This window comes from Sapajus apella, unplaced genomic scaffold (assembly GCF_009761245.1).
Source record: "Sapajus apella isolate SASKATOON/1434 unplaced genomic scaffold, GSC_monkey_1.0 scaffold4, whole genome shotgun sequence".
In the NCBI taxonomy this organism is placed as follows: domain Eukaryota; kingdom Metazoa; phylum Chordata; class Mammalia; order Primates; family Cebidae; genus Sapajus; species Sapajus apella.
Window position 1 is genome coordinate 25214988 of NW_022436944.1, and position 12207 is coordinate 25227194.

General features: G+C 45.9%; 1 protein-coding gene across 1 annotated transcript in view; it reads right to left on the reverse strand.

The window, feature by feature from the left end:
• GRK7 (G protein-coupled receptor kinase 7) overlaps window positions 1-8232 on the reverse strand; it is a 45279-nt gene extending 37047 nt beyond the window's left edge. The window contains exons 1-2 of the mRNA XM_032264776.1: window positions 5359-8232; window positions 3449-3886 (exon numbers count right to left, since the gene is read on the reverse strand). Coding sequence (XP_032120667.1) covers window positions 3449-3886; window positions 5359-5970 — 1050 coding nt within the window. The 5' untranslated portion in view covers window positions 5971-8232. The remainder of the gene's footprint in view (window positions 1-3448; window positions 3887-5358) is intronic.
• Window positions 8233-12207: the final 3975 nt, after the last annotated feature.

Consider the following 12207-nt stretch of genomic DNA (forward strand, 5'->3'; position numbering starts at 1 on the left):
ACCCAGGCTGGAGTGCAATGGCGCGATCTCGGCTCACCGCAACCTCCGCCTCCCGGGTTCAGGCAATTCTCCTGCCTCAGCCTCCTGAGTAGCTGGGATTACAGGCACGCGCCACCATGCCCAGCTAATGTTTTGTATTTTTAGTAGAGACGGGGTTTCACCATGTTGACCAGGATGGTCTCGATCTCTTGACCTCGTGATCCACCCGCCTCGGCCTCCCAAAGTGCTGGGATTACAGGCTTGAGCCACCGCGCCCGGCTGAAAAATTCTTAAGCGTTAGAAATAATAGTTTGTTTTAAACACTTTCTTCAAAAGCCTTCTTGCCTTTTTGCTAAAAGCCCTATCCTGTGTAGCTGTTAGACATGCTTACAGGCACACAGTACATTCTATGTCCTTGTACTTTAACCAAGACATCTGTGCTGGACCTGCTCACAGGCACGTCCCAGCTCGAAGTCTATGTCCCTTCCTTATTTGGACTTACTTTTTTTTTTTTCCTCTCCATTGCTTTTACCTGTTTAGAAAAGTTTCAAGTTATTAGCCAATCAGGTTTTAGTTTAGATTGTGAGATCTGGCTCCAGCCAATGAAGACCAGACACAGCAGTAAGGACAATCCCAAACATGTAAGAAATAAATCTGTCTGCTTTCCTTTGTTCATTGTACTCTCCTGGCAAAATTGCTAGTGGGAGCACCCTTTCTACAGGAAGTAAAAAGAATTGCTTTGCTGAGAGATCTTTTGTGCCAGTACTAATTTTTCTTTGCAACACCAAAAAGAAAAAATTTATACATAACAGTCTCCTTTTAGGGACCAGTCTTCCTTTCCAGAGTCTCATTCCCTACTTCTAGATCAATCCCATCTCCACAGTCTGAGTTGAGACCTCATGCCCTGACACTGATTTCCTAATCAGCAAATCCCACTTTGCAGTACTTGACACATTGACCACACCCTCCTCCCTGAAATCCTCTTCTTTGGCTCCTGTGGCAGAGGCTGCTAGTTACCTGCTCAATATCCAGGCTTTCTTCATCCTTACTAACTAGAACCCCCTCCCTCACCCGCTCCAAGTTCCACATCTACAACATGGGCACACATGACCTGGACATGAGCTGGGTGATCTTCTACTCAGCCCAGATATAATTCAGTAATTATAATTACTTAATTATCACTCCCTTTTTAACCAAAGAATGTTCAAGAATGTCATTTGTCAGCTTCCCCGGCAGCTAGGGGGTGGCCAGATCATAGTCCCAGCGAGTGATATCTGAACAAAAGCTGTTGGATGAAGCTTCAAGGAAAGCTCCTTAAAGAGGGGGCACAGTCAACTGCTGCATGCATGCCCATTTACTCCTGACCCTTCCTCCTTTCTCCTGCCTGGAACATGGCCCTGATGGCTGGGGCTACAGCAGCCATCTTGCAACATGTGGAAAAGTCTAAAATTATAAAGAGCAGATCCTGTTATCCTGCAGCTGCTGAATTAATGCTGGCAACTGCTTGTTTTCACACCATGTTACACAAGAAAAATAAACCTCTGTCTTGTTTAATCTGTTGTCATTTGGGTTTTCTAGGATATGCAGCTGAAACCCATCTCTAACTGACACAGCTGCCTTGACTATGCCACTCCTGCCTCCTACTACTTCTTAAACCTCTTCAGGGCCCTTTTCTTCTATATCCCATACATGTTGGTGTTTTTCAGCGTCTGTTTCTAGTCTTCTTCCCTCGTTCTTTCCCAGTGACTCAGCAGTGCCCTGTGCTTCCCAGACCATGATGACTCCAAATCCTCATGTCTATCCCAGGTCTTTCTCCCCAGCGCCAGGCCTACAGGTCTAAATGCCCAGTGAACAATCTCTACCTGCCCCTTCTACAGGAACCTCATAGACAACATAATCACAATTAATCTTGCCAGCTTGCCTATCAATCTGCTCTTCCTTCTGGCTGCTGGAGCTAGAGACCCTCACCTTCCCTGACCCCCATACCCAGCTGGTCCTGAAGTCCCATCAGATCTCTTTGCAAGAGCTCCAGTTTGCTCCCACTTCTTCAATCCCACCGTCCTCTACAGACCCCCATTATCTCTTGCCTGGGCCACTCACTACTTTAGCCTCCTAACTTCCCCACCTCCTGTCTACCTTCCAAATTGTTGCTGCATTGATCTTTTTAAGACAGAAATCTAATCATGTCATCTCCCTTCTTATAACCCCTCAAGAGCCCCTCTTCCCCTACAAGAAGGCATTCCAGTGCCTATGTAGGCCCAGCCCTTCATGTCTTGTCAATATCCCTTCCATTACAGCCACATAAAATCACCACAGCAGTTTCCCAAACTTGCCATGATTTTTTTCATTTCCTTTGTGCCATGTAGGCTGAAAACTGTACAAAAATAAGGTTTTAAGTAAGCATTTGAGAGCCAGGTTTGAGCCCTTGTCTTCCTGTGAAATCACCCACATTTGTGCACAGAAACTCAGAGGTAAAGATGTTAGAATTCCAGAGATTTTCCATTGTTCACTTAACATAATTGCATAATTATAATTCCCTTTCAACCAAAGAATTTTTAGCAAGTCACTTTGAACCAAACTGATCAAAATTTTCTTCTACATATTTTCATTTAAAATTTCATCTTCATCCAATGCAAAACATTCCCCCATTCCATGCTAAACAGAAAAGGAGATATTTTACTTTTAATGTTCTGGGTATAAGAGGATCATTCTTTTTCTTTCTTTCTTTCTTTTTGAGACAGTCTTGCTCTGTCGCCCAAGCTTGAGTGCAGTGGTGTAATCTCGGCTCACTACAACCTCTGCTTCCCGGGTTCAAGCAATTCTCCTGCCTCAGCCTCCCAAGTAGCTTGGATTACAGGTGCCAGTCAACATACCCGGCTAATTTTTATATTTTTACTACAGACGGGGTTTCACCACGTTGGCCAGGGGGGTCTTGAACTCCTGACCTCAGGAGATCCACCCGCCTCAGCCTCCCAAAGTGTTGGGATTACAGGCGTGAGCCACCACACCCAGCTGGATCATTCTTTTTCTTATCCGATTAAAGTTTACCTCCTAGGATCATGGAATTTTAGAGTCCAGCCCCCTCATTTTCCAGAAAAGGAAACCAAGGCTCCATGGGCTCAGGAACACAGCACCACAGAGGTGGTTATTGATGGGACACATCTGGACCCTGACTATGGATTCAGCTCTTTCCATCTCACCATGAAGGCACAGGCCATCCCCAGTCACAAAGAAGGCTCCCCCATTCCAGGTGAGAGGAGAACAAAGTAGCCCCCAAATAGCCAATGAAGCTAATCCTCTTACACCCCTCCTCTTAAGGCAAGATGACAACGTAAGCGCTTTAGGAAAAAAAAAAAACAAAACCAAAGGTATTAAGTCCAAGGCTCTGCTTGCCTTGGGAACAGAACAGCCCTCTCCCCTCCTTTCCCACTCTGTGCCCCATACTTGGGGCAGGTGGAGAGTCACTCACCCTCTGGGTGATGGGCTTGTCTCCCTTCATCTCCACGGCCAGCCCCAGGTCAGATAACCTACAGTTGCCGAGGTCGTCCAGAAGCACGTTCTCAGGCTTCATGTCCCGGTAGACGATGCCCAGTTCATGGAGGTGCAGCATCCCACAGGCTATCTGGGCTGAGTAGAAGATCACCCGGCTCATGTCCAGGCCGCGCGTGCCCACGTTGTAGATGTGGAACTTGAGGTCTCCCCCGTTCATCAGGCTCATGACAAGGCAGAGATGCGTCTTGCTCTCAAAGGCATAGGCCAGAGAGACAATGAAAGGGCTGCTGACCTTCTCCAAGATTTGCTTTTCCAAGAGAGCCATCTTCTCGCCACCTTTCTTCTTTAGCCGCTTCTTGTCCAGTTTCTTGCAGGCGTACATCTTCCCAGTGTTTTTCACCTGGACGGCACATACCTTGAAGGAGAAAGAAAGGAAGAGGAAGAGGTAGAGGTAGATGGCACTGGAGAGAGGCGGAGAGAAGGTGATGGAGGAGGTGGGTGGAAAGATGGCAGGCTGTGGAGAAAGGAGAAGCTGTAAGTAAGAAGTGTTCTCAAGAAAAAGTGGGGATCACAGTGAGATACTCCTTCACCTTACTCGGTGGCCTTCATAAAAAAATACAGGAAAATATCAAGTGCTGGCAAGGATGTGGAGATATTGAACCTTTTGAGCATCACTGGTGGGAATAAAACATGTGGAAAGTTTGGTGCCTCCTTAAAAAGTTAAACATAGTATCACCGTATGACCTAGCAATTCCACTCCTGGGCATACATCCAAGATAAATGAAAACAAGTATTCAAACAAATACTAGTGCATGAATAGCAGCACCACACACAATAGCCAAAAGGCGAAAACAACCCAAGTGTCCATCAGCAGATGAATGACTAAATGAAACGTAGTATATCCATACAATGGAATATTATGCAGCCATAAAAAGGAATGGAGTACTGACACATGCTACAGTGTGAATGAACCCCCAAAACGTTATAATGAATGAAAGAAGCCAGACACAGAAGGTCACATATTGTGTGAAATATCCAGAATAGGCAAATCCCTAGAGACAGAAAGTGGACTAGTGGTTGGCAGGGCTGCAGGGGAGGGCGATGGGCAGGCACTGCAAGTAGGCACAGGGGTGATGAAAGCGTCTTGGATCTACACGGAGGTGTTTGTTACCCAACATAATTGTACATGCAGCAAGTGCCACTACATTGTACATTTTAAAACGGTTAATGGTTTGTTTCATATAAAGCAAATTTTATTTGAAATATTTTTTATTACTTAAAAACAGGAAGAGCTGGGCACAGCAGTGGTGCAAAACAGGTTCTCAAGATCAATGTTTCCTTACTTCAAAATCAGTGTTTCCTTTTTTCTTTTTTTTGGTCACCCAGGCTGGAACGCGGTGGCACGATCTCTGCTTACTCCAACCTCCACCTCCTGGGCTCAAGTGATTCTCCTGCCTCAGCCTCCTGGGTAACGGAGATTACAGGCGTGCGCCACCACACCTGGCTAGAGTGTTTTCTTAAATATCTATTTTTCTCAAATTACCTTCATTACCACAATTTAGGGGAAAAGGAGACCTTTCATCACACGTGGCTGTTGTTCTCCAGTGTCTGGACATCTCAGCACGTTCCTGATGGAGACCCATGACAGAGAGTCTTGGCCAAGTCTACATTTTGCTCGTCTCTCTCATGCTATTTGTATTTTATTTCACACCTGTGGCTACAAGGAAGGGGGCTGGGGAGACGGGCTAGGAATCCTCCACCTGTGATCCTGAAATTAGTTCTAAATAAGTTCCCGAGATTTAAAAAAAAAAAAAGAAAAGCAACATCACTTGACCCTTTTCACGCTCTATGCTTCACCTTCTAGCCTGGCTACTGGGTGACACTTACCTCCCCAAAACCACCTTTCCCCAGCACTCTGAACTCAGTGAAGTACTTGTCTGACACTGGTTGCATCTCAAAGAGTTTCCACTGCAGAAACTTGTCATAGAAGGGGCTGACCAGGAAATCCTTAAAGGGCTGCTCTTGCAGGAAGGCCATGGCCTCAGCCTTGGCCAGCATCACTGCAGCCACTCGCTCTTCCTCGGTGGTGGCTGCTTGGCACTTGGTGGCCACGGCCTGGCTGAGGAAGGGGTGTGGGTTCCCCGGGGCAGGGGCACTCGCACAAGTGGCCACCAGCCCCTGCAGCTTGCTGTCCTTGGTGGGCCCCTCCTCGGCCAGCTCCCAGTTCTGCACGTCCTCCAGGAAGGTCGCCACCTCGTGGAATGTGGGCACCGTGGCTAGGAAGTCTCGGAAGAAGCGGCGGCCGATGGGCTGCTGCTCGCACAGGCTGTGGAAGTTCGGGGACAGCGTCTGGCGGAGCTCCGCGCAGCCCTGCAGCCCGGGCAGGGCCAGGCTGCGCCGCCGCCGCTGCAGCTCCTTACTGTCACAGTCCGACGGCTTCCGGGCCTGCAGGTAGGCTGTGTTGGCGATCAGGTTGTCCAGGGCCCCCATGTCCACCATGGCTGAGCACGGGGTGCACTCCCACGGAAAGCGCCGGAGGGCTGGAGGGCTGCTGGCTGTGTCCCCTTCTCGGGTGAGACAATGTTCAGGGATTTACAGCGAGTTCTCTGACCTGCGGGAGGGACCCGTGGAGGGTGCGAAAGAGGTTTCACTTGTAAGAAGCTTTGGCTATGTATAGCCCGCCAGGAACCGCACATGACAGGTCATGCTCCCACCTGCCAAGGTGAAAGCCGCTGGGACACCTGCCAGGGCCAACACCCCCTTGGGGTTGGCTGGACCCTTGGTCTTAGGGTCTTTCTCCACATAGCCCTGGACCCTGAATATCCAGCTAGAAATGTCTTCCAAGGGAGTGATCACACCATTGTCATCTAATTTGTTGCCGATGCAGTATTTTAATCTGTTTCTAATTTTACTTGTTTCCTAGTAGGCTCAAGCTATGGAAACTCCTAGGAATAGCAGGTCAGGCAGAGGAACTGTGAGAAGTCAGAGCAGTTTTCTCCCGGGGTCTCACAGCCTAACACGAAGAGCAGGTTACAGAGGGGATGCTCTGAGTTTTGAGTCCGGAAACATGTTCCTAGAAGCCCGATGAGTCTCCAGTGTTGGCCAAGGCAGATGCATCCCAAATAGCCTGCAGAAATCCTCCAGCTTTCTTAGCTCTGAGGCGTCTGTGACCTGGAGTCTGTGATCTGGGTTAAAAGAGGGGTCATCTCCACCCAAAACGTACCATGAAGTGAATAAGCAGAAAAAGCCATATTCCTGAAATAGATAGATGAAGGGAGTTGGCCTGGAGTGTCTGGGCTCTGAATGAGACAAGAATTTTCCATGATCCCAAAGACAGAAAGCACACCACTCACGGCATGCGGTCGCGACTATTCCAAGGGCACAATCTAACGAGCAGACTCTGAATGCCCAGGACCCTTCGTGTGGAGACCAAGAGCAGTGAAGTGTCGGATGTGGCCCCTAGACATCTTTGCCCAGGCTCCCCACCAAGTGAGGAAGCCTCCCTCCTCGGAGGACACTCGGAGCTGTCACGGACCATGGCCTCATCAAGACAGAAATTGATCTAGACAGAGATCAGGCTAAGAACCTCTGCTCCAAAAATAACAACTTGTGTCCCACAGGGAAAGGATATTCAGTCTTTTTCTTCACAAAGCAAGCCTAAGGCAGCTTAAAAACAAAGTCATTCAGTATTATGCCAGAGAGTTTACAAGGGAAAAAAAGAGAGAGGGGAAAGGAACAGGGAAGAAAAGCTGGTCAGTCTTTTTCCAAACAAACAACCGCTAGCATACACTTTGTGAAAACACAGTCATGACCGCCTCGGTCTGACTGTCAGAGCCTCTGACTGTTCCCCCAGAGCAGATACACACTTGGCCTCATGCTACCAGGAATTATGTAATGAACTCGTGGGTGCCCTTTGGCTTTGCACCGCTGCGCTGGAGACAACTGCCTCTGCCGCGGAGATGGCCGATCTGAATGGTGCCCGCTGCTCTCAACCATGCCATCTGCTTTGAAACCCACATGGGAAATGTCGGTACTTTCCTGTTCTTTATATGTTACCCCGGTCCACATCGGTAACATATAAAGAACAGGGAAGTACCTGTGGTGAAAAATCAGTCTGAGAATTTCTTCAGAGGAGCAAATGCCTTTTCCCGTGGCTCTTAGGAATGTAGTGGCAGCCTTAGCAGGGTGCCACTTTGAGAAAATGGTAGCATTGATATCACAGAGATATTTAAGCTTATCACTTGGGAAAAAAATGCTTTCGCTGGTGAACATGTATGCTATGAATTGATTGATTCCACTCACACTAATACTTTCTTTTATCCATAAGTAATCACTTAATTCAGTACTGTCCAATAGAAAATATGAAGTCACATATATAATTAAATTTTTTCTAACAACATTAAAATGATAAACGAAACAAGCAAATTAACTTTATAGTTATATTTTAGTTCACTCAGTATATCCAAATTATTGTCATTTCAACATGTAATTGATGTAAAAGTTGCCAATTTTACATTCTTTTTTGTATGTGTGTCCTGAGTTCTCAGAATCTGGTTTGTACATTACACTTACGACATATTTCAGTTCAAACCAGCCAAATTTCAAATGCTAAGTAGCCACATGTGGCTACTTATCGGAGAGCACAGACTTAACCTTTATGTAACTTTGTCATTCTTAAAAAGAGGAAGTTTTTCTTATCATCTCTTTTCTAATCAACAGATCTGAATAAATAACTCATTTTTTTTTTTTTTTTTTTTTTTTCAGACAGGGTCTCACTGTTGCCAGGCTAGAGTGCAGTGGTATGATCTTAGCTCACTGCAACCTCTGCCTCCTGGGCTCAAGCGAGTCTCCCAAGTAGCTGGAGCTACAGGCATCCGCCACTAGGCCCAGCTAATCTTCATATTTTTAGTAGAGACGGGGTTTCACCATGTTGCCCAAGCTGACTTTGAACTCCCGACCTCAAGTGATTTGCCCTCCTTGACCTCCCAAAGTGCTAGGATTACAGGTGTGAGCCACTATGCCCCGCTCATTTTCTTATTAATTAAAAATAATCTGGCTGAGTGTGGTGGCTCATGTCGGTAATTCAAGCATTTTGGGAGGCCAAGTGGGTGGATCATTTGAAGCCAAGAGTTTGAGATCAGCCTGGCCAACATGGCAAAACCCTGTCTCTGCTAAAAATACAAAAATTAGCCGGACACGGCTAATTTTTTTTTCCTGTAATCCCGGCTGGTTGGGAGGCTGAGGCAGAAGAATCGCCTGAACTCAGGAGGTGGAGGCTGCAGTGAGCCGAGATTGCACCACTGCACTCCAGCATGGGTGACAGAGTGAGACTCTGTCTCAAATAATAATAATAATAATAATAATAATAATGATAAGCTGAGTGATAACAAGTTTATTTGACACAAAATATAGAAGTTATAAAATGATAATATGGTAGTTACCATTATTTTAAACTTTTCCTCGCCTGATAATATAGTAGGTCTATTTAAAATGAAACATTTTCTTTTTCTTTTTGCTCTGTTGCCCAGGCTGGTGTGCAATGGCTCAATCTCAGCTCACTGCAGCCTTGACCTCCTGGGCTTAAGGGATCCTCCCACCTCAGCCTCCTGATTTGCTGAGACTACAGGCGTGCACCACCATACCTGGCTAATTTTTGTATTTTTAGTGGCGACAGGGTTTCACCATGTTGCCCAGGCTGGTCTCGATTTCCTGGCCCCAAGCGATCTGCCCTCCTCGGCGTCTGAAAGTGCTCAGATTACAGGTGTGAGCTTCCACGCCCAGCTAGAACACTTTCTATGATTGCTAACAATAGGAGCCAGAGCTTTTCCCAACTTAACAAAACAGTAATTATAGGTTCAATTAAAGAACAGCATTGAGTCCTTACATTAGAAGCAGAGCACGCACTTTGTTAAAAGTGCTGGGCACAGTCACCATCCCTTGCACCGTGGGGAAAAGTACCAGAAATCTGTGTTTGGAGATGTAGCCCAACAGTTAGGAGCACTAAGTCCAGCACTGCTTGGGAAATCTGAAACCTGGCTTTGCAAGTGCTAGCTGTGTGACTTTCAGCAAGTCATTTAACTTCTCTGAGCCTTAGTCTCATCAGTTATAAAACAGATAATAAATGCTGATTCTTGGGTAAGCTTTATGAGAGAATTAAATGCCAAATGCCTGGCACAAAGAAGTGATAAAAAAGTATTAGCTTTTAAATCATGACCATCAATCATCAAAATTTAGTCCCAAATTATGCTTTTCTAATATGCAGATTGGAGGGAAGAAAGACCTAAGCAATGTAGAAGATGGGTTCCTGTGTCCCATGCACACCTGGTACAGAGCAGCCAACTCAGCATTCGCACATGACCTTGGAAAGCTGTGGTGCCCCATGCAGCCGGAAGACAGGGAGGCCAGATTCATTAGATATCATGCAAGATTTCTAACAACACGCTATTGTAATTTAACAATTTACTATATTCCACCAGAAAAAGAAGACTAACCTCTGTCATATGAAAAGAGGAGATATGCCAGGCGCGGTGGCTCACACCTGTAATCCCAGCACTTTGGGAGGCTGAGGCAGGCACATCATGAGATCAGGAGTTTGAGACCAGCCTGACCAACATAGTGATACCTGGTCTCTACTAAAATGCAAAAATTAGCCAGCCATGGTGGTGCACACCTGTAATCCTCAAAGAGAGAGAAAAAAAGAGATATTTCTTTATTTTTATTTTATTTTTTCAACTTTTTTTTTTTTTTTTTGAGACAGAGTCTTGCTCTGTCGGCCAGACTGGAGTGCCATGGCACAATCTCAGCTCACTGCGACCTCTGCCTCCCAGGTTCAAGCAATTCTCATGCCTCAGCCTCCCAAGTAGCTGGGGTTACAGGCATATACCAATACCACCCGCTAATTTTTGTATTTTTTAGTAGAGACAGGATTTCACCTTTCAGCCAGCAGGTCTTAAACTCCTAACCTCAAATGATCTGCCCACATCAGCCTCCCAAAGTGCTGGGATTACAGGCATGAGCCACTGTACCTGGCTTCAACTTTTATTTAAGATAAAGAGATATTCATTTTGAATGAAAAAGTAATAACTTTATGACAATAGAAAGCAATTCAAATATTTTAGTATTTTTAGGATCAATTTTGTAACCTAGGGAAAAGGAAAAAAAAAAAGCCAGGAGGAGGAATGGAAAGCACTGGCTCCTGGGGGAGGACTCTCAGCCTGACTGGAGAGGGCTGGGGTGGGGATTATTTGGAATAAAAAAAAAAAAATGTCGTATGGTTATAATGATGAATGAAACAAGGGCATAAAAGTCAAAGTTATTTTTAGTAGAACATAAAAGACTTTGTATTCTGGAATGAAGAAGTATTAAGCATTTACTATAAATTTCGGTGAGTCTGCTTCTAAAGAGGCTTTTTTTTTTCACATCCAGTGGAGAATAAAAGTAATTGAGAGTGGAGAGAAAAAGGAAATTATAAGAAAAAATTAACAAGCATGTAGACCCCAGCTAAATGTCCACTGGTGGGGTAGAGGGAGATATGTTAAAAAATATTTCAAAATATTTAAACACTCCAACTTTGATAAACAACGGTAACATTAGAGTCATTTGGTAATAGCAAATGAGATGACAGTCTTATTTCCATATACAGTGTGGGCCTGACCCCTGACATATGCTATGGTAGAGTAAATGCAACACCAGATTCGGTTGCTGACACTTAAACACCTCATGCCTGATAGCACATTGCAAGTAAGGACTTTGATGTATAAAAGAGAATTCATAAAGTAGGACTGAGTACTAGGTCATATTAACTAAAATCCACACAAAGCTCTGGCCTGTCTGGCCTGTCTTTCATTTGTCTAGTCATTCTATGCATTTATCCCACAAATATACAGATTTGCTTTGATTGGGCAAATCTTTGCAGGTCTCACCTGGGCTCACTCTCTCTTTTTTGAGATGGAGTTTCGCTCTTGTTACCCAGGCTAGAGTGCCATGGCACAACCTTGGCTCACCGCAACCTCCGCCTCCCAGATTCAAGTGATTCTTCTGCCTCAGCCTCTCAAGTAGCTGGGATTACAGGCATGCGCCACCATGCCCAGGTAATTTTGTATTTTTAGTAGAGACAGGGTTTCTCCATGTTGGTCAGGCTGGTCTCAAGCTCCCGATTTCAGGTGATCCATCCACCTCAGCCTCCCAAAGTGCTGGGATTACAGCCGTGAGCCACTGCACCTGGCTTGGGCTCAGTCTTATGGTTGCATTCAGCTGGGGATTGGTGGGCAGCTGATCTCAGCTGGGAGCGCTGGGATGGTTGAGCCTCTCTGCAGTCTTTCCTCCTGGGTTTCCTCAATGCACGATGGCCTCAGGGCAGTTTTCCAAAAGGGTGAAGGCAGCAGCTGCAAGATCTCTTCTGTTCTAGGCTCTGGAGCTGATACACCACATTCTACTGGTCACAAGCCTAGCACAGATTGACAGGAGTAACTGCAAAATACTGTGGCCATGTGCTTCAGCCCACCACAGATGATGTAAGTGCTGTGAAGAAAGGTCAAACAGGGAAGGAGAAGGGAGGTGCTAAGATCCATCAGGGAGAAGGCTTTACTTTTAAATAGGGTGATCAGGCAAGACTGGAAATGATGAGAGTCAAGAAGGTAAGGGAGTGAGCCACGTGACTTTCTGAGGGTAGAACACTTAGGGGAGAAGGAACAGCTGGCTCAAAGCCCTCAGGACAATGCGTGCCTGGTGAGCTTG